Source organism: Gobio gobio (assembly GCF_949357685.1).
Source record: "Gobio gobio genome assembly, chromosome: 21".
Taxonomy (NCBI): Eukaryota; Metazoa; Chordata; class Actinopteri; order Cypriniformes; family Gobionidae; genus Gobio; species Gobio gobio.
In genome coordinates this window covers 21011392-21029843 of record NC_137117.1, presented here as the reverse complement: position 1 = coordinate 21029843, position 18452 = coordinate 21011392, and the positions used below count along the sequence as shown (strand labels likewise).

Genomic DNA, 18452 nt, shown 5'->3' with positions numbered 1-18452 from the left:
ATTCTGCCCACTGCTGCAGATATGCACCCGCACACATGGGAATCATTAGGGCACACAAGTTGGCGAGTGTCCCTAGCAACCAGCTGCATCTGTTTATGTTTACCTTCACGCTCCTACCAGCTAATGCCATGAGTACATCTGCTACTGTGCAACGAAGCTGTGGTTACATGCATGGTTGACCCATGATTCTGTAATTGCCAAGCAAGTAAGATAAAGAGTCAGAGCGTAACCACCAAAGCCTTCCCTTCCCTTCCAAGAGCCTCTTTCCTCTGCCAGCTCTCGTCCTGTTGTGGAAAGCTCATTGCTGAATTGGTTCGACAAATTGAGCCGCAATTGTAAGCCTGCTTTTACAAACCTGAGCAAGACATACTAACACTATTATATATATATATATATATATATATATATATATATATATATATATATATATATATATATATATACACACACACACACACGCACACACGCACACACACACACACACATACAGTTTGATACATTTAATTTAAATGGGTTTTGAAAGTCTATTTGTGACCCTGGACCACAAAACCAGTCATAAGGGTTCATTTTTTGAAATTGAGATTTATACATCATCTGAAAGCTGATTAAATAAGCTTTCCATTAATGTATGGTTGTTAGGGTAGGACAATATTTGGCCAAGATACAACTATTTGAAAATCTGGAATCTGAGGATGCAACAAAATCTAAATATTGAGAAAATCGCCTTTAAAGTTGTCCAAATGAAGTCCTTAGCAATGCATATTACTATTAATAATACATTTTTGATATATTTATGGTAGGAAATGTACATAATATCCTAATGATTTTTGGCATATAAGAAAAATCGATCATTTTGACCCATACAATGTATTGTTGGCTATTGCCCGTGCGACTTATGACATTATGACAAGCATTTTTTTATTTTAATGAGAGAATTTTGTCAATGGGACATAATAAATGTTTGTTACTGTTAATAGTCATTAATATTATTATAAATATTTATATTATATTTTTAGAATAAAGTAAAACATTTTCACTAATGGTCTGAGAATCTTTTTGTAAAGATTTAGATTTTTTTTTAAATAACAAGTTGTGATATATGTCTAAACCAAACCTTCATTTTTAAAAAAAGAAAATACAAGAACAAAGTTTTGGTAATGTGTGAATGTTTAACTCATATCGTTATCAATTATGACAATTAAAAACATCTCTGAAAGCAATGCAGAATTTAACCAGTGCGTGGTTTCAAACATCTCACAGATGTGCAACTCATATGAAAAAAAAGGAGGAGGACATGAAAGGAATTTTTAAGCCTACACTAATAACATAATGGCTCAAAACAGCCACATGAAAGACTTGAGATGTTGGTGTACTTTGTGCTGTTATTGTGTTTCCTGTTCACAAGTTCATGCAACAGATGCCAAAGAAAACCCTGGCGGTGTGGCCCCCCTCTGACCCCCTGGGTGAGAATTACACCGTGCCGGAGTGCAAAGCTCTAGAGGACACATTATCCAACGCATACAAATGTGCTCTTGTTTTGTCATTTAATATAGAACACATACTTTCAGACACAAACACAATTAGGATGAGAAAGGGTGTTCTTTGGTTTGCTCAAATATCGAGACTGTAATCACAATAAATTTTACGAGTCTCAGTGGTCTTTTTTTCCAGATGCTCAGAATTTAGAAGAATATCTTGCCTGGGTTACATTAAAATGGCCTGCCCTTTCAAAAGTCTAATTGAATTTATTCAAGCGTGGGAAATTGCGTAGTAAAGGCAAATTAACTAACCTCACATTTGAGGTTGTTTTTCCACTGAATATGAGTGAGTATGTACATCAATGTCTTATGAGTAAAATAAATTATGGCCATAAAGCGTCAGTCATGCATGTGAAAAATATATACATGTGCACTTTAGAGCAACTGACACTGACCTCAAAATTTTTGCTAAGTTTTACACACTGATCATTGTCTTGAAGTGAGCTGGAATGTTTCGCAAAAGCCAAACACTGAACAACACTGACCTCTTCTGGCTGTTCATCATACTACCAAATAGAGCTTGCTAGACAGCATCAAAGTATAACTAATGACACACAATAGTACAGTAAAATTACAGTTTTACAACGGAGATCACATCCTTGAAGGAAAAACGCTCTTATGTTGACGTCAGACACCAGGCTTCAGCAAGAAAACATCTCTGGTGGTTGTCCACAAACACCCCATCATCGGTTTTAGTCAAACACTGTGTACTGTATTAATCCAGATCATGCGCCAGTCACAAGATTATCTGTAATTTGCTTCCCCAGAAAGAAACCTGCAGTATTCAATATACCTACATATCTACATAGATACTCTATGTAAGGGATAATACACAGAAAATAGTGCAAAACAATACTAAACATCGGCCTAACAACAATTATTATAGTAATATTAATACAGAAGTCATCTTTACTAGAATCAATAACTGAGACGCAAGATGACACCAGTTGGGTTTGTAAAAAACAAGAGAGAAACAAGCGAGTTTGTGGTGTGATACGAGCAATGTATGCAAGTGCAATGTCCATATATTTAAGTATTTATGTTGAATTATTTGTTTATTATTATTGCGTATTAAAAGTTTACCAAGTGAAAGAAATAACATTGCTCGATTTCTTTTAATTATACACCATAATATATCAACATACTTAAATGAATGTGGCTTTTGTGTACTTAGTTTAACTATTAACTGATAGTTTTTTGGAAACAAATTTCAAGGAGGTCCTGAGTTCTCACCCAAATAATCAGACTGATGTACAGCAATATATAGCTGACTATGAGTATTAGGAAATTTCAGATCGCTGAATGCTGCGACAGACCAATTAGAACAAAGTATTCCAGAGAGCCACATAATAGATAAACAATCTATATAGCTCTAAATACACCTAAATAACCTTATAATGCAAAAATATTACAGAAACTGCACTATAATATTACATTATGTCAACTGCTAAACTCTCAGGCACGTTCTGTCTTTCAGGGAAGCAACAGGAATAGTTAGTGAACAACTTGAGAATAAACACCAATTGTTTATGCTAGTTGCAAAATGTATTACTGTTCCATGTTTACTCCTGAGAGGAAACACAAACAGTTGAGAGAGTTTTGAGACAGTAGCTTGTTTTTAACTGGTATGACCAACACAGTCTTAGATGTAATCATTCCCCGCATGTGATTCCAATGGCACTTTGCTTGTCAACGGAAAAGATGCATGGGTCCACTTGACTGTTGTGTTGTAAATCCCAGTCTGAGTGAAAATGGCGCTTAAATGTGTAGCTGTATTTCAAATTGTGATTACATCTGCTGTGATTAATGGACTACCAATTGTAATAGTGTTGTATGGAAAATCACTGACACATGCAGTTGGTACCTGCGTTTCCATCCGTTGTGCATTACGGCCCCTCTCAGTAAATGATGCACAGATGAACTTCTGGAGAGATCTCTGTCGTGCTTTAGGCCATAAAGTATAGCTGCAGTCACTTTTTTTCCATTTATGGTGAAAGACGGGATGATATACTAAGAGCCTCAGTTGTTTGGATTTGTTGGGTTGGTACCGGGGTTATGCTGGTTGCTTCATCTGCTGTCTGTGATGCTGTAGTCTTTAGTGTCACGGGAGGAGTAAACTCTTTGTTGGAATCAACAGGAGCTTCTGGCTCGTCTGTATTCCCCTCAGGTGAACGTGTTGTGAAATGAGCTTCTTTTGGATCACCATGCATCAAATGTGATTTTAACATCTCTGAAAAACAATTGTATCAATTTTTAGTTTTGAATACCTGATTGAGGATTCAAACAGTCAAGGAGACAGACACTAACCATGATGAGGTGTTTTCAATGGCCCTGTGCAATTTTGGTTTTTATTTAAAAAAATAAATATAAAAAAACCTTTTAGGACAGACACTAACCTGAACATGGTGAGGTGTTTTCCATGGTCCAGTGCATTTTGTGATTTGTCTCTTTAAAGGTGAGAACAGCATCTATCTTGTAGAAATGTTGCTTAAGTTTCTCACCTTCCTGATCAATGCACTCCTAAAAGATGCATAAAAAAACAATACTTGAATTTAACCAATTACATGATTTAACCCAATTACACATTATAAATACATTTAAAACTCATACCCGGGTTTCACACATATAGCTGAAGCTAGTCCTAGACTAAAATGAATGTTTGAGCTGTTTTAACTGAAAGCAACGTGCACTGAAAGATCTTAAAATATGCCAATGGCATTGATTTGTCGCAAGATGCACACCAGTAATGTTTTTTTCTAAAGCATGTTTATAAAAGATACGGTCTGGTCCTGCAGATTTGCATTATACAACATTAGGAAGATTAGACCCTTCCTATCAGAGCAGCTCATACAACTCCTCGTCCAAGCTCTTGTTCTCTCCAGACTTGACTATTGTAATGCTCTCTTAGCTGGCCTTCCGGCATGCACTATTAAACCTTTGAACTAATCCAGAATGCAGCAGTGAGGGTGATCTTCAACAAGCCGAAGAAAGCCCATGTCACGCCTCTCTTCATCAGTTTGCACTGGCTGCCAATAGCCGCTCGCATCAAATTCAAGGCACTGGTGTTTGCGAACAAGACAACCATTGGTTTCCTGCCGATCTCAATTCGAGCAGCTGAGTTTATAGCCATTTTCAAAAAACATCTAAAGACACATCTTTTCCAGCAACACCTGATCAATTAAGACTAGCACTTACCTATTCTATTAGTTTTTCTTTAACCCCTTAAGCCCTGAAGGTATTTTTAGAGTTTTTTTTGTCTGAGTGACATATACAACTTTAAAGACTCATAACTCCAAAACTATAGCAAGGAGAGTCAAATGGTAGGTATCATGTGTTATATAGAAAATATAAATGTTATTATATTTGGACAATCTATTGCTGAGAAACTGCTGATAAAAGGCATATTTTAAAAAATTATTAGAAAAATTATTATAGAAAAATTTTTTTTTGGTTATGTTCCCCTAAATGTAGTCTGCATTTTGTGGTGATTGCATAAAGTAATCAAAAGTTACAGCATTTAGAACAAAGGTAGCCTTTTTGTTCAGTCCATGACACACAGAAATAATGTATAAAACTGTTGTTTTCTGAGTGACATACACAACTTTAAAGACTCCAAAACTATAGCAAGAAGAGTTAAATGGTAGGTATCATTTGTTAGAACACTTTTTATATTTTTAGAAAATAAATGTTTTATTATATTTGGACAATCTATTGCTGAGAAACTGCTGATAAAAAGTCTCTTTTTAATCGTGTAAATCAGGGTGTGCCATTTTTTACGATCGGAGCTTGTTTCATGAAGTTATCAGCAAAAACGTTAAGTCTAAGCAACTGTTATTTTTGTACTCTGCTTATGTGTGTCTGTGCTGTTTTTTGTGTGTCATACTTCAACGAGGAATATCTTTAGATCTAAATAATGATGTGTCGTTTTCCACGTTTCATGAAGTTACAAGTGAAAAACGCCACGTGAATGCTGCATCAGTATATATTATTTACATATAGGTCTTGTCAGACTTAACTTACAAAAACTTGCTTAAAGTTTAGTCAAAGCCCAAAACAATTAGGCTTGTTGTATTCTGCTCTGTGAGACCTTTCAAATGACATATGACACATGACTATCTGAGCTGTATGATGTGATTGACACATTGCAGAACATAATAATCCCCCCCCCTCCATAAATTATTATTATTATTATTTTTTTTTTTTTTATCAGCAAATAACTCATCACTACTTTGTAGATACTCATAATGGCTACATTCATTGTAAAGTTTAGACTCTAAGCTTTCAAATGACACTATTTTGTGTTGATCAATGCAGTAGTTTTGAAAAATATGACAATTAATTTTTTCACAGCTAGGTGGCGCCCGCGGGATTTTAGATTTTAGTCTAAACCCTGTCTGTGAAACCGGGCCTTAAATTAAAAAATGTAGGCTTGGTTTCACAGACAGGGCTTAGATTATGCCAGGATCAGGCCTTGGTTTAATTAAGACATTTAAGTAAATCTGACAAATCTGCCTTAGAAAAAAAACATCACTGATGTGCATCTTGGGACAAAACAATGGCACTGACATATTTTTAGATGTGCCACTGCAAGTTGCGTTCAGTTAAAACAGCTCAAACATGCATTGTAGTCTAATCTAATTTATTCCTGTGATGGCAAAGCTGAATTTTCCACTTCATTACTCCAGTCTTTAGTGTCACATGATCCTTCAGAAATCATTCTATGCTTATTTGCTGCTAAATAAACATTTCTTATTATTATCAGAGTTGAAATCTGTTGTGCTGCTAAATGTGTTTGTGAAACTGTGATACATTTAAAAGAACAGCATTTATTTGAAATAGAAAACGTTTGTGACATTTGAGATATCTTAATATACTGTAATTCTTATCAATTTAATGTAACATTGCTGAATAGAGGTATTAATTTACTTTTAAGAAAAGTCTTTAATGTATAAAGTTATACACTACAAACCTTTTTCTGTTGAATGTAGGTCGTGGGAATGACAAGCTGCACAAAATCACTCGTCTCTGACCAGGTGAATGTGTCGGTCTGTTCCACAATCACACTGCTAACTGACAGGGTCTCATTTTGATATCCACCTCTCTTGGTCAAACCCATGCGCCGTTTATAGACATGCAGCACCGTGTCCTTAGATGGCAACTGGTGCACTGAAAGAAACATGCAGAATGGTTGTTCAAATATGTAAGTGATAGAAAATTTGCACAATAAGGAAGATAAATGCTCTGATATGACCATAGTAACAAACCATTTGGGCAGGTTGCCTCCATGCTGTAGGCATAATGGCCACTGACCAGTTTGAGAGGTAAGAAATGTCCTTCAGATTTGAAAACCTAAAAGATTAGAATATGTTTAATGCAAATAAACATGCCGCTGCGTTATTTGAAGTACACGTTGGATTAAATAAGAGGTTTATAGGCAATTCTTTAGCCAGTTTAGCTACTTTCAACCAGTGGTGGAAATGACCGAGATTCACTGGGGGACCCTAGTTGGAGACTTTTGTGTTGTTCATATCTTTAAACCATAGATGCAGTAAATCCCACTATATGTATGAAATGTGCATAGCATTTGGAGGCTATTACGTGGATAAAAGACATTTTGAACTGGAACAAGTCCCCTCTTGAAATTCACTCCCAAATCCCCACCCAGCCCAGCTTTTAACTCAACTAAAACATAAAGGATCAAAATAAGCATCCGAGGACCAAAAATATGCCATTCATTTACAAACCACTGGGTGGCAGACATTAGTAAATAATTCAAGTTCAAGTAGGGTCAGAAATTAACAAGGGCTGAGGGCAAAAAAAACAAACGAAAGTGACCCAAAAAAAAAAACAACTCCTCAAACTGAAAATAATAAATCCCCCCTTTTCCCTTTTTGGAATGTCTGATATATATATAGAAATGTTCGAAACTTTCTGGTCAGTATATATTTGTTTGTTCATTAAGGACGCATTACATTGATCAAAAGTGGCAGTAAAGACTTTTATATTAACACTAAATAAATAAATTGAGCAAATCAACATATTAGAATGTTTTCTGAAGGATCATGTGACACTGAAGACTGGAGTAATGATGCTGATAATTCAGCTTTGCATCACAGGAATAAATTACATTCTGAAATATATTAAAATAGAAAACAGTTATAAACTGTAATAATATTTCACAATATTACTGTTTTTACTGTATTTTGATCAAATAAATGCAGACATGGAGAGCAGAAAAATACAACAACAAAATAACTTTTGTATGGTGGTATACTGTATAATTATATTCCCTAATATTTTATTGTAGACCTAGTTATACATATTATGGCTTAAAATTGAGAATACAAGATTTATTTAAATGTACAGGTAACAGCCTAATTGTTCAATCAACTTTTATTTTAATTAATTGATTAAATTTAACTCATTTATTAAATACAGACACATAGACACACAGTATCAATTTATATTAGAATATGCACTCTAGAAAGATTTTTTTGTATCCATTACTAAACTATTACAAATTCTCACAGCCACAAACTGACAGCTCAGTCTTACCTGCACAGGACTTAAGACGGTGCCCCTCCTTCCTTGAACTGTTATGTTTGGTTTATGCATTTTAACATTTACTTGAATAAGACTGGAATCCTCCAAAGCCACTACTAGACTCCCTCTCAAGGCCAGAGACCAGTCGAGCTGAGTGAAAAAATCACATCAGAAATATTTCACATTAGATCCATTCATCTCTTTGTGACATCACATATCAACTTTCATTAGAAATCACCTCATTATTCCAGTTATCCACAGGGATCTCTCTGGTAACCTTGAAAACAAAAGGAGCTTTGAAAACATGAAAAGAGAGAAAAAGAGAGAGCAAGTGAGGAATTATCACATATTCTTACCCGAATGAAGTCTGAATCACACTGGATGTGCTCTCTGTTAGGAGGCGCTAACACCGCTGGACACTTCATCATAAACTTTTGAGTCCTGCCTCCAAAACGACTTACTCTCTTCAGCAGGTTCAGCACAATCACATAACTGCCACGCTGAAAAATCACTACCAAATGTTATTCTGTGATGGACAGATTTTTACCTTCAACACAATATGTTTCAGTGACAAACAGGGACATATTCTGACCTCTAACTGGACAAAACATCCACTGTACATGACTCTGAAGATATAGTTCTTGTCTAGATCTCTGTGAAGGGCAAACCCACATGAAGACAGCTGATGGTTTAGATTCTCCATGGACACCAGACCCACTGGAAAGAGCAAGAGATTTATAAAATTATGTATTTATTGCTGTTTAAAATGGTGGTCATACTCACACTCACTATATACTAAAAGTAGTATTTTTGAGAAAAGTCTATAATATTTACAGTACAGAATTTTAGTTAACATAAGTTTATTTGGTTTCTATATAATATACTATATTCAATATACTATTAGATTATATTAAATGTACTTAATGTATCCCCCAATTAGGAAATTCAAGTTTCATTATATTCCTTTGTTTTTTTTTCATTATTTCATTACATATATTTGAGTGTCCTATCAAGAATAAATGACAAAATAATTATATCAAAGTGTAAAATATGTAATGTGGATACCATAATGATTTTTTTTTTCATAAAAAAACTGTGTTCATAGATCAATATGTTAAGTTCAGTAATTCAATGCCCATTTATCTCACCTTGAATCCTTAATATTCCAGAAAGCCAAAGCCTCAATCCCTCAATTCTCATTCTATGGATCCAAAGTTCCATGTACTCAGAGAAACATTCCACATCACCCTCTGGGAAAAAGAAAATCAGTCATTTCTACTTAATTCTTTTAGTGCACTATAACATACTGTAGACTATAACATACTGTAAATAATTACCTGTCATGCTTGCAGATGGACTGCCCTCCCAGTCTCTCTTCTGAAGTCGCAAAACATTTCCCCATATGGGCAAAATGAAGTATCTGTGTGAAGCAAAAAGGCAACAATAATAATTCTAGTAATACAGGACAAAATACTTAAAGCATAAGCATACAGTTACTTACACCACGATAAGTAAAACCCTTGTGAGCATCAGCGACATGGCTCATTGCACGTTGGTTCATAAGGACAGAGTGCTTTTATACTGCTAACAAGTCAGCTGTGTTTGGCTTTTTAAGTTACAGGTGAGTGTGAGAGCAAGGAAGACTGACCCACTTCATCATAAAATTATACAACATGCACAAAGTGTGAAAAAAGCAATGGAGAAGGAGGGAAACCTGCACCTGCATGGCAATAAAAATCTCTCTTCCTTTCATTCATTCACTAGTTATTATGCCTCACATGAGGCTTTTCCAAATTAATGAATGTATATTTTCCAAATAAAAATGTCTTGGTCACTTCAGTTAACAGTTGTTATCATGAACTTTGCAAGATTGTGGTACAGTAAACCATTGCGAAATTGTGATTTTGCTATAAAATTGCATGTTTGTCGGTAAACTGAATATCGATTAAATCATTGTTGGCAGCATTGCGTAAATCTGGTCCTGTCATTCTTAGCCATTACAGAACTATAAAAACAATTGTAGCTCCCAACAACACCCATGAGACGGCTGAACAAACCATCACAGATCCCCCAAGTGAAAGTACACATTGTGAGATGAAGCCTTTCAATTGTCCACAATGTGATAGTTTTACAATACAAACAAAATGATCACACATTATAACATACAGGGTGAATTCAGGTTGATTGGGACACTTTTTGCGATTGAACCTGAATTCACCCTATGAGATATATATATATCCTTAGACACCTCGATTGCACGTTGCACTGTATTACAGGCCTTTGTCTTTAAATCTATTGTTTTACAGTGCTTTTGTCTGTTCTTGCCTAGGTCTGATGATGTAACGAACCTGTAAGATAAGATATGAGGAGAAGCTTTCAACATTACAGGGGATTCGTGCATATTATATATTATTTCAGTCTTTTATAAATAGACATTACAACCCCACCGCCCCAGCATAATTATGAACAGACACGAGAGAATCACACCAACTGATACAGTATGCCAAAAATTATGTTATACGTTAAAAAAAGGTAACATATTACATTTAGAAACCCCTCCGTGCGCTGTAATGAGACGCTCCAAACTGATGATGTCATTCCTTCAGTGACGCATCTCGGTGGCCATTTTATCAGTTTTTAGAGGGTCGCAACAGTAACTGGATGCATTTGTTCCACTCGTTTTCTTTATTTTTATTACTTTAAATCGCTTGTTTTAATCACAATCGGTAGATAATAGCGTAACGTGACAGTCGATGAGTAGGAATTTGCAACGCGTGGCATTTGGCGGGAACAGTGTGCGGCGCGTCATTCATTTCTAACGTGCGCGCGGTTAGCAAGTAGCTTAGCTAATGGCACACCGCATTCATTGACAATAGTCGCACGCTAACAACAGACTCAACACTTGTTGCCAACAAATTTTTGCTTGCGTTTACTTTTGAAGTCTCTCCGGTTTACTAGTTTCGGTTTCAGCTCGGTTGGTTATCTTCTAGCTGAATTATTGATCTGATCGGAAGTTGTTAGCACAGCTATCGGTGTAACGTTAATCATGACTGAGTGTTATATTCGCGTCGCGGAGGATGAGAACGAGGAGCCGATGGAGATCCCGTCCGAGGAGGACGGCACCGTGCTTCTCTCCACAGTCTCCGCGCAGTTTCCCGGTGCTTGCGGCCTTAGATACCGTAGCGCCGTTTCCCAGTGCATGAGAGGGGTCCGACTAGTGGAGGGGGTTCTTCATGCACCCGAAGCAGACTGGGGCAGTCTGGTGTACGTGGTTAATTATCCAAAAGGTATGATCAGATCTGGTAATGTCGTGTTTATTTGATCTACAAGGACGTCATATTAAAATATGGTATTATGCCATCCATTGCATAGACCAGTCCTAATGCATTTTCATGTGTATGTTAATTCAGTCTATTGGATTTTCATTAAACGAATGCACGTTTCAGATAACAAGAGGAAGATGGATGAAATGGATGCTGCATCGGCTGTGAAGATCAAGAGAGGTGTGCAGAAGACCTCAGATTTGATTGTGCTTGGGTTGCCATGGAAAACATCAGAGCAAGACCTTAAAGATTACTTCGGCACTTTTGGAGAGGTGATCATGGTGCAGGTTAGTAAGAACAAACCTTAAAGGGATAGTAGTAAAAAAAACACAATTTTACTCTCCGCCATGTCATTCCAAACATATATGATGGGGTTTCATCCATGGAGAAGAAACAAACATCATGAAAATAGGCACTTCTTGTGCACAATTATCAAATAATGTTTTTCACACAAAGTTAGAAAAAAGCTAAAATCCCACTCCGGTGGCCGTCTGGCCGAAAATGTTTACATTTTGATTTTTTTACTTCATTTGAATGGTATGGAACTTGGTGACTTTTGTGGCAATCCCTAAATGAATATACAAAAATAATTGTGGATATAATACAATCTTCAAATCCGCCACGAGATTAGTCTTTGATAATGTCTAAATTTATATTCACCAGGTGGCACCAATCTGCCTTCCATAAACTGGATTTTAAAAACTGTTGCTCCATTGCCTAAACACTTTGTTTCTAATTTAAAAATATAGAGTTAAATAGTGCACAATTTAGAGGGGAATATTGTCAAAAAAGCCACTCAGAATTTGGCTATAAATAACTTCTTGGAGTTCCATGAAAGAGTCAAACAGGTTTTGAAATACTGACAGAATTGGTTTCACTCTTACTCGAATGTAGCCATGTATCACGCGTTCTGCGTTGTAACGCTGAGCATTACCTGTTCCCTCAGGTGAAGAGAGATGCAAAAACTGGAAATTCCAAAGGATTTGGCTTTGTAAGATTTACAGACTACGAAACGCAAGTAAAAGCCATGTCCCAACGGCATATGATTGATGGAAGATGGTGCGACTGCAAACTCCCCAACTCAAAGGTATGTCTACAACACCGTCACGTAACACATAGTTCATATTTTGATTATATATTTATAAGTTAATTGTCTTTAGAAGCGTTAAGCCGTTTCAGATTTAAATTTGAACATGCATACATTTAATCTTTCAAGTGTTTTGTGATGCCCTTGTCATTATGAACAATGCATGAATAGTCCCTGTTTTCTATCAAATGATTTAGTATTTCCTGGAACAGGCTGGCCCTGATGAGCCTATGAGATGCAGGAAAGTGTTTGTGGGCCGTTGCACGGAGGACATGACAGCCGATGAGCTTAGGCAGTTTTTTATGCAGTATGGCGAAGTCACGGACGTGTTCATCCCCAAACCTTTCCGAGCTTTTGCCTTCGTTACCTTTGCAGATGATCAGGTCAGTCTCCTGTCTCTCTCGGTCTCGTGATTTTGCTGGCTCTCATTCTTTTCTCATATTAAAGATGTTTTTTTTTTTTCCTCCCTCCAGGTTGCCCAGTCTCTGTGCGGTGAGGACCTGATCATCAAAGGGACCAGTGTGCACATCTCCAACGCTGAGCCTAAGCACAATAATAGTAGGCAAATGATGGATCGTGGGCGATTCGGGGGGTTTGGGGGGCAGGGCTTTGGCAGTGGGGGGCAGGGCTTTGGCAGTAGTCGCAGTCCAAACAGCAATGTGAATTTTGGGGCCCTTAGTCTGAATCCAGCCATGATGGCAGCTGCTCAGGCAGCCCTCCAGAGTAGCTGGGGCATGATGGGAATGCTGGCCAATCAGCAGAATCAGACAGCCCCCGGTGGCACCACTCCTAGCGGGCCGAACAGTGCTAGTAGAGATCAGACCCAGAGTTACAACCCAAGCAGCAATAACTACAACCCTGGCAGCTCAGCTAGTCTCGGGTGGGGGGCGGGTACCAATTCAGGCTCAGGCAGTGGGTTCAACTCCGGCTTTGGATCTAGCATGGAAACAAAGTCCAGCTGGGGAATGTAGATTTGAATTCGGTCATGAAGTATCCTAATATCTAGGTTGTATGGTAAGTATTTTGAGAGAAGAAAGTTTAGTCAGATATTATGTCCCTTAAATATGCCTTTGATTTTGTAAAACTCTGAATGTTCTTCGTATACATGTAATGATTGCTCTTTAAGATTCATTTAGTGGTTGAAATTGTTAGGAGTTGAAATGAACACTATAAGATTTTTCTTTCCATTATGGATAATGCATTTTATTTTCAGTAAGCCCACATATCTGAGCATCCAGTACATTTAAAGATGCTCCATGTGGAAAGCAATTTGAGTTGTTCTCTGCAGTTTTTTTTTTCCCTCAACATTTTTTATGGTCAAGCCTTCATAAATCTCTTCTACAGTTCATCACCTCTTTTCCAATTTCCCGGGAAGAAGCCCCTCGTTGGCCGCAATGTTCGAGCGATCTCAGTATCAGTTCCCTTCTTCCCATGTGTAAATGCTTTGTCATCAAAGAGCACAGCTTCACTCTGCATATACTGTGTTAGACGGTGGGTGTTGTCTTTTTTTCCCCTTTTCATGGATGTAATCTGACCGCTTTTTTGAGAGCTGAGAGTGATATGGTGATGGATTGTTGGTGCGCCACGAGTGAGAGACTGAATGAGCGAACGCACTGAGAGAGAGAGAGAACTTGAACGCAAGTGTGCGATGCCGAAAAGCGACACGTGATGGCTGTGAGAAGAACCTGTGTGAGCGAGTGTGAACAGAGGCAGCGAGTGTTTTTTTCTTTTTCTGTAGGACCATCAGAAGGACATTCATTTACATTCTTCCGTCCCTCTTGTTCTGTCTTCCTTCCTCCCTTTCTTATACTGCAAACATATATATAAAAAAAAATTATAACCCAAAAAAAAAAGATATGTAGTGGAATGTTTAAGTGCTCTACTAAGTATTTGTGTTCTTGCTTAATTTGATGTGAGTGCTGTGTATGGTGTGTGTTCTATCTCGCTGTTACTGAACTCATGTGTGAGCGTGATGTGATGCTGTCTGTGGGCGGGGCTCTGGGAGTGGGCGGTGAATGTGGCTTAACTGGGGTGATGTATTGATGATGAAAGCGAAGAATGCTTCAAGAGGAGGTTGCTTTTGTTGTGTTTTGAATGCTTTTTTTTATATGTTTTGTGAATCTAAGGGAACTCAAATAAAAAAAAAAAATTATAATTTGACTAGTTATTTTGATAGTGGCTTATTTGTTTCAAGACATTAATTGAATTGCAAACACTTATTTAATTCGCATGTATAGGAACGTTGGACTCGGCTGGGCCAGGTTTACCTCAGAACCCTGAGTGAAGTCAGTAATGGGAGAGCTGAAGACTGAAGTTCACACAGTCCATCTGTGGAGACTGCTGCTGTATGCCTTTAACCTGAAAAGGGACTACGTCACTTCACTGTAACCAGATTTCCCTGGAATCCTTATTGAAATTTCAATGGACAATTTCCAATTGGCCGGAGTGCATGACAGTACAAGGCAATCTAAAAGCAGAGTTAAACCAAGTGTTCCAACGGATCAGTCCCATCACAAATAACTTGACATCCATGCTTGTGTATTTCTAGCTCTGTTGTACGCAAGACACAATGCAGTCATTGATCTTGCTTTTAAGTCATTTTGTTTGATTGCTGTCAAATGATCTGTCCTACTGTAAATATAGTTTACTTAAAGTTGAAAAGGCCTATTTGTGGGTGAGCGGATAGGATTTTGTGAATGAGGTTTGTTATCAATGACGTGAATCACTGACAGGATTTCCATTTTTTTCAAAAATGCATAATAAACATACATAGAGGAATGTATCTGTTTTTATTTTTACCTGAAAGGTTGTATAATTGGAAACATATCATGCAAGTCTTTTGAAGTGTTAAACACATTACTCACTTAATGTAAACTACTGGTTTAGTACATTGCAAACTTACTAACTTGTTTGTGGAAAAAATCACTTAAGAAAGTAACTGCTGAATATAATTATAAACTTAATACGTTTTCTTACTAAACTTTATTGATTTAAAGGGATAGTTCACCCAAAAATGAAAATTCTGTCACCATTTAGTCACTCTCAAGTTGTAACAAACCTGTTAAGAACAAAGAAATGTATACAGGTTTGTTACAACTTGAGAGTGACTAAATGATGACAGAATTTTCATTTTTGGGTGAACTATCCCTTTAAAGACATTGTTCGACAGCTGATGAATATTAGTCACACAGCCTCTTATTACTGTTACCACTTATAGCAAGGGCATAACATTTAGTAAGGACATGTAACAATATCCATCAACTACTCAATTGTGACCGCGGTGTTTGTTACTATAGCAACAGGAGGGTCACGTGCGTTGATTGAGCAAGTTGATTAAAAGCGTTAACAATTCTCGAAGACTTATGGCAGACTCAATACGTAACCTGTTGGGATTTGTTTACTACTGTTGTAAGTATCTTAATATTTGATAATGAGGCAAAGCTATTTTTGAATAATCGAGTGTTACAAATTATGTCGATTGAACTTAACACGGAAAATCCATTTTAAAGCCACATGTCCTGTTTAATATTACAGTTTGCCTTTGATATACAGTAGGCTAAATGTAGCCTACAAAAATACTACATACCTGTCAGATGATTTCTTTGTCAGTCAGGTTTTAATTGTGATACACTTACAAGAAGTTGACATTAGGTGGTGCCAAAACATTTAGTAATGATCACTTTTAAACCAAGCAATAATGAATAATGACCTAGCATAATGTTAGTGATGGTTTTGAATGTATTTTAAAGTTATAGGGTTGACATGAAGACATTTGTAGAACTTTTATTACACGTTTAGGCGTGGATGTCAAACAGTATAAAGTGTACATGCAAAAGACCACTGTATTATTTGAAGATTGCTGTTAATTCAAACAATAAGCTGTTCCGCTCTGTAAATGCATGTCTCAGTGTAAATAATTCTTTCAAAAGTCATCAGACATAAAATACAATACAGGAACAGCGGAAGCCAAGGGATTCATATGAAGTTCAATACAATGTATGGTTATATTGGCAAACTGTAAAGGCAGGACTGTAGATTTCAGCAGACTTCTCAGTGTCTGTTCTGTTTTCCAGTTTTAACATGAGGAGAAGGTCTTCCAGTAGAAGAGCTTGCATGGAGATTTATCTTTAGGGGTTGGCTGTGCAACAACAGACGTCTCTCCCAGTGTGCCATTCAGAAAATCAGGGTCAAGACCAGCCAGTTCTTTACTTGTGAGGTTCAGCTCTGCCAATTCTGTCATCATCTTCTTCAACAAGTCATTTTGGTCTTTGGTAAGTATCTAGAAAAAAAAGATACATGTATGTGGGTTTGAGGATTAGACCACTGCTATATTGATTTTTACAGCACTAACAGTATTACAACACTGCAGTAAAGTTATTTTTAGCTTATGATATCCATCTTGAGAAATACTAACAAATATAGGGTGACCATATTTAGATTACCGATAGCCAGGACACTCGGCCCGGCAATGAGATACTCAAATGATACTCGAAGTTTACTTAAAGATTCCTTATTAATTTCAATACATTTAAAGTATGCCCCCTCTGTATGGATAGAAAATTGTTATATTAGGGCCAGGACAGGACTTGAAAACAGGACGTTTGGTCACCCTAAACAAATATGTCCACATGCGCATATATATAAATAAATGACAAATACCAAATATATATAAATAAATAAAGGCAATTGTTTGTATTACAAGTTTTCAGAAATGTTGTTTAAATATTTTTCATTGGATAAGAGGTTCAGAAATCTTTCATTTTGTTGACATAGAGTTAAAGGTTTTTACAGAGGATTTCAGATATTTCTTTTTTTTTTTTACTCCATAAATCAGGAATAAAATATTAAACAAATCAGGCAAATTAAATATGAACAAACCCCTCTGTAAAAACCTGCAGGTTATAAAACTAAAACTGGAAAGTTTTATGCAAGTACTACTGAAATAGAGATAGTAATCGAACTCTACAGACACAAATACAACAGTAGTTTTGCCTGTAGTGTCTTGCCTAAAATTAGAGACTCGCCTCATTGGTTTGTGATAGTTTGTCTGGTACAGGTAACGCCTCGCCATTCCAGACCATAAGGACCAGAGGAAACAGGCTCAGCAGCATCCGCATAATGAACATGCTTCTCTCGACCGCTACACGATTGTCCCATCCAGATCCCATTGTCATGTTTTACAGAGGTACTCACAAAAGATACTGATACAGTACAGGATAAGAAAACATTAGGAAAAAATCAGGTTATTGTTCATTAAGAGGGCATGCGTTTAGTAAACTAATAACTGGACTATTTTATATTATTATCTTTATACTATTGTGGGGACATCATCGTGCACATTTTCAAGGGTAAATCGTGATGATATCCATATCAAATGTACATTCATTTAGTTCATAATTCCTGTATGACATTTCTATTTCAACAAATACAATCCCCACATGCTCCAAAAGGCACCCTGAAGTCACCTTAACACAACTGTAATCATGCATAAAGATGAATCATGCTTGATTATATACATACATCAGCTCTTAAAGGAGGTGTTGATCTTTGGTATTTGTCAGCTCAAACTGCAGCATCTCGTGTTTGTGTCGGACTTCATCTGTTCTGACTCCTCCCCACTGCTGATGCATAATTCATTCACTTCCTGTGCTGGCTCTCCCTATGCTGAATCACCTCATGATGAGTCAGCATCATCTGCCTGCGATTTATTCGTTCTGTCATTCTTGTAGCATTTTAAACAAAGATATTAAGATGTTTATAGGTTGCACGTTCCCCCAGTACTTGGTCGAGCTGTTACAAGCTTTCTCAAATAGCTGGACCATTTGAAAAACTTCACACAGGAGTGACGTCTTTGGTCACACATTTATGACAGGCACCTGCTTCTCTGTTCAGATCTTTGATCTTTAAACAGGTTGGAGGTGGATTTACAATACAAGTGTAGCCAGTGTGACTTAACCAGGA

At 36.9% G+C, this 18452-nt stretch overlaps 3 protein-coding genes across 7 annotated transcripts; 1 reads left to right on the top strand and 2 right to left on the bottom strand.

The window, feature by feature from the left end:
- Positions 1–1539: 1539 nt before the first annotated feature.
- Positions 1540–11278, bottom strand: ciroz (ciliated left-right organizer protein containing ZP-N domains). Of its 2 annotated transcripts, none has more exons than XM_079803165.1 (11): positions 10626–11278; positions 9419–9501; positions 9230–9331; positions 8674–8798; positions 8438–8581; positions 8320–8358; positions 8094–8231; positions 6803–6887; positions 6508–6704; positions 3935–4058; positions 1540–3768 (listed from the first exon to the last, which is right to left on the bottom strand). In XM_079803165.1, the coding sequence occupies exons 2-11, from the start codon at positions 9423–9425 to the stop codon at positions 3524–3526; spliced, it is 1206 nt and encodes a 401-aa protein (XP_079659291.1). In that variant the 5' UTR covers positions 9426–9501; positions 10626–11278; the 3' UTR covers positions 1540–3523. The 2 variants fall into 2 exon arrangements, with proteins under 2 accessions (XP_079659291.1, XP_079659290.1); XM_079803164.1 differs by lacking the exon at positions 10626–11278 and adding an exon at positions 9583–10414.
- Positions 10681–15265, top strand: tardbpa (TAR DNA binding protein a). 4 transcript variants are annotated; one of them, XM_079803168.1, is made up of 7 exons: positions 10681–11368; positions 11528–11691; positions 12351–12491; positions 12689–12874; positions 12965–13049; positions 13836–13982; positions 14729–15265. In XM_079803168.1, the coding sequence occupies exons 1-6, from the start codon at positions 11128–11130 to the stop codon at positions 13928–13930; spliced, it is 912 nt and encodes a 303-aa protein (XP_079659294.1). In that variant the 5' UTR covers positions 10681–11127; the 3' UTR covers positions 13931–13982; positions 14729–15265. The 4 variants fall into 4 exon arrangements, with proteins under 4 accessions (XP_079659294.1, XP_079659295.1, XP_079659293.1 ...); XM_079803169.1 differs by having other exon boundaries at positions 10699–11368; positions 12704–12874; XM_079803167.1 differs by having other exon boundaries at positions 10699–11368; positions 12704–12874; positions 12965–13982.
- A 1301-nt stretch (positions 15266–16566) lies between these two features.
- On the bottom strand, positions 16567–18111 carry sst6.2 (somatostatin 6.2; the record flags this gene model as incomplete). The annotated part of the gene is made up of 3 exons (XM_079803170.1): positions 18012–18111; positions 17516–17692; positions 16567–16770 (listed from the first exon to the last, which is right to left on the bottom strand). Exons 2-3 carry the CDS (start codon positions 17663–17665, stop codon positions 16567–16569), a joined length of 354 nt encoding a protein of 117 aa, XP_079659296.1. The 5' UTR covers positions 17666–17692; positions 18012–18111.
- Positions 18112–18452: the final 341 nt, after the last annotated feature.

Coding starts and splice junctions, on each gene's coding strand:
- tardbpa (XM_079803166.1), top strand. CDS start 11,128: ATGACTGAGTGTTATATTCGCGTCGCGGAGGATGAGAACGAGGAGCCG. Junction 11,692..12,350: donor GAGAGGTGATCATGGTGCAG/GTTAGTAAGAAC, acceptor CTGTTCCCTCAG/GTGAAGAGAGATGCAAAAAC. Junction 12,875..12,964: donor TTACCTTTGCAGATGATCAG/GTCAGTCTCCTG, acceptor TCCTCCCTCCAG/GTTGCCCAGTCTCTGTGCGG.
- ciroz (XM_079803164.1), bottom strand. CDS start 9,620: ATGTCGCTGATGCTCACAAGGGTTTTACTTATCGTGGT. Junction 9,332..9,418: donor TCCATCTGCAAGCATGACAG/GTAATTATTTAC, acceptor TCTTTTTCCCAG/AGGGTGATGTGGAATGTTTC. Junction 8,359..8,437: donor GTGATTCAGACTTCATTCGG/GTAAGAATATGT, acceptor TTTGTTTTCAAG/GTTACCAGAGAGATCCCTGT.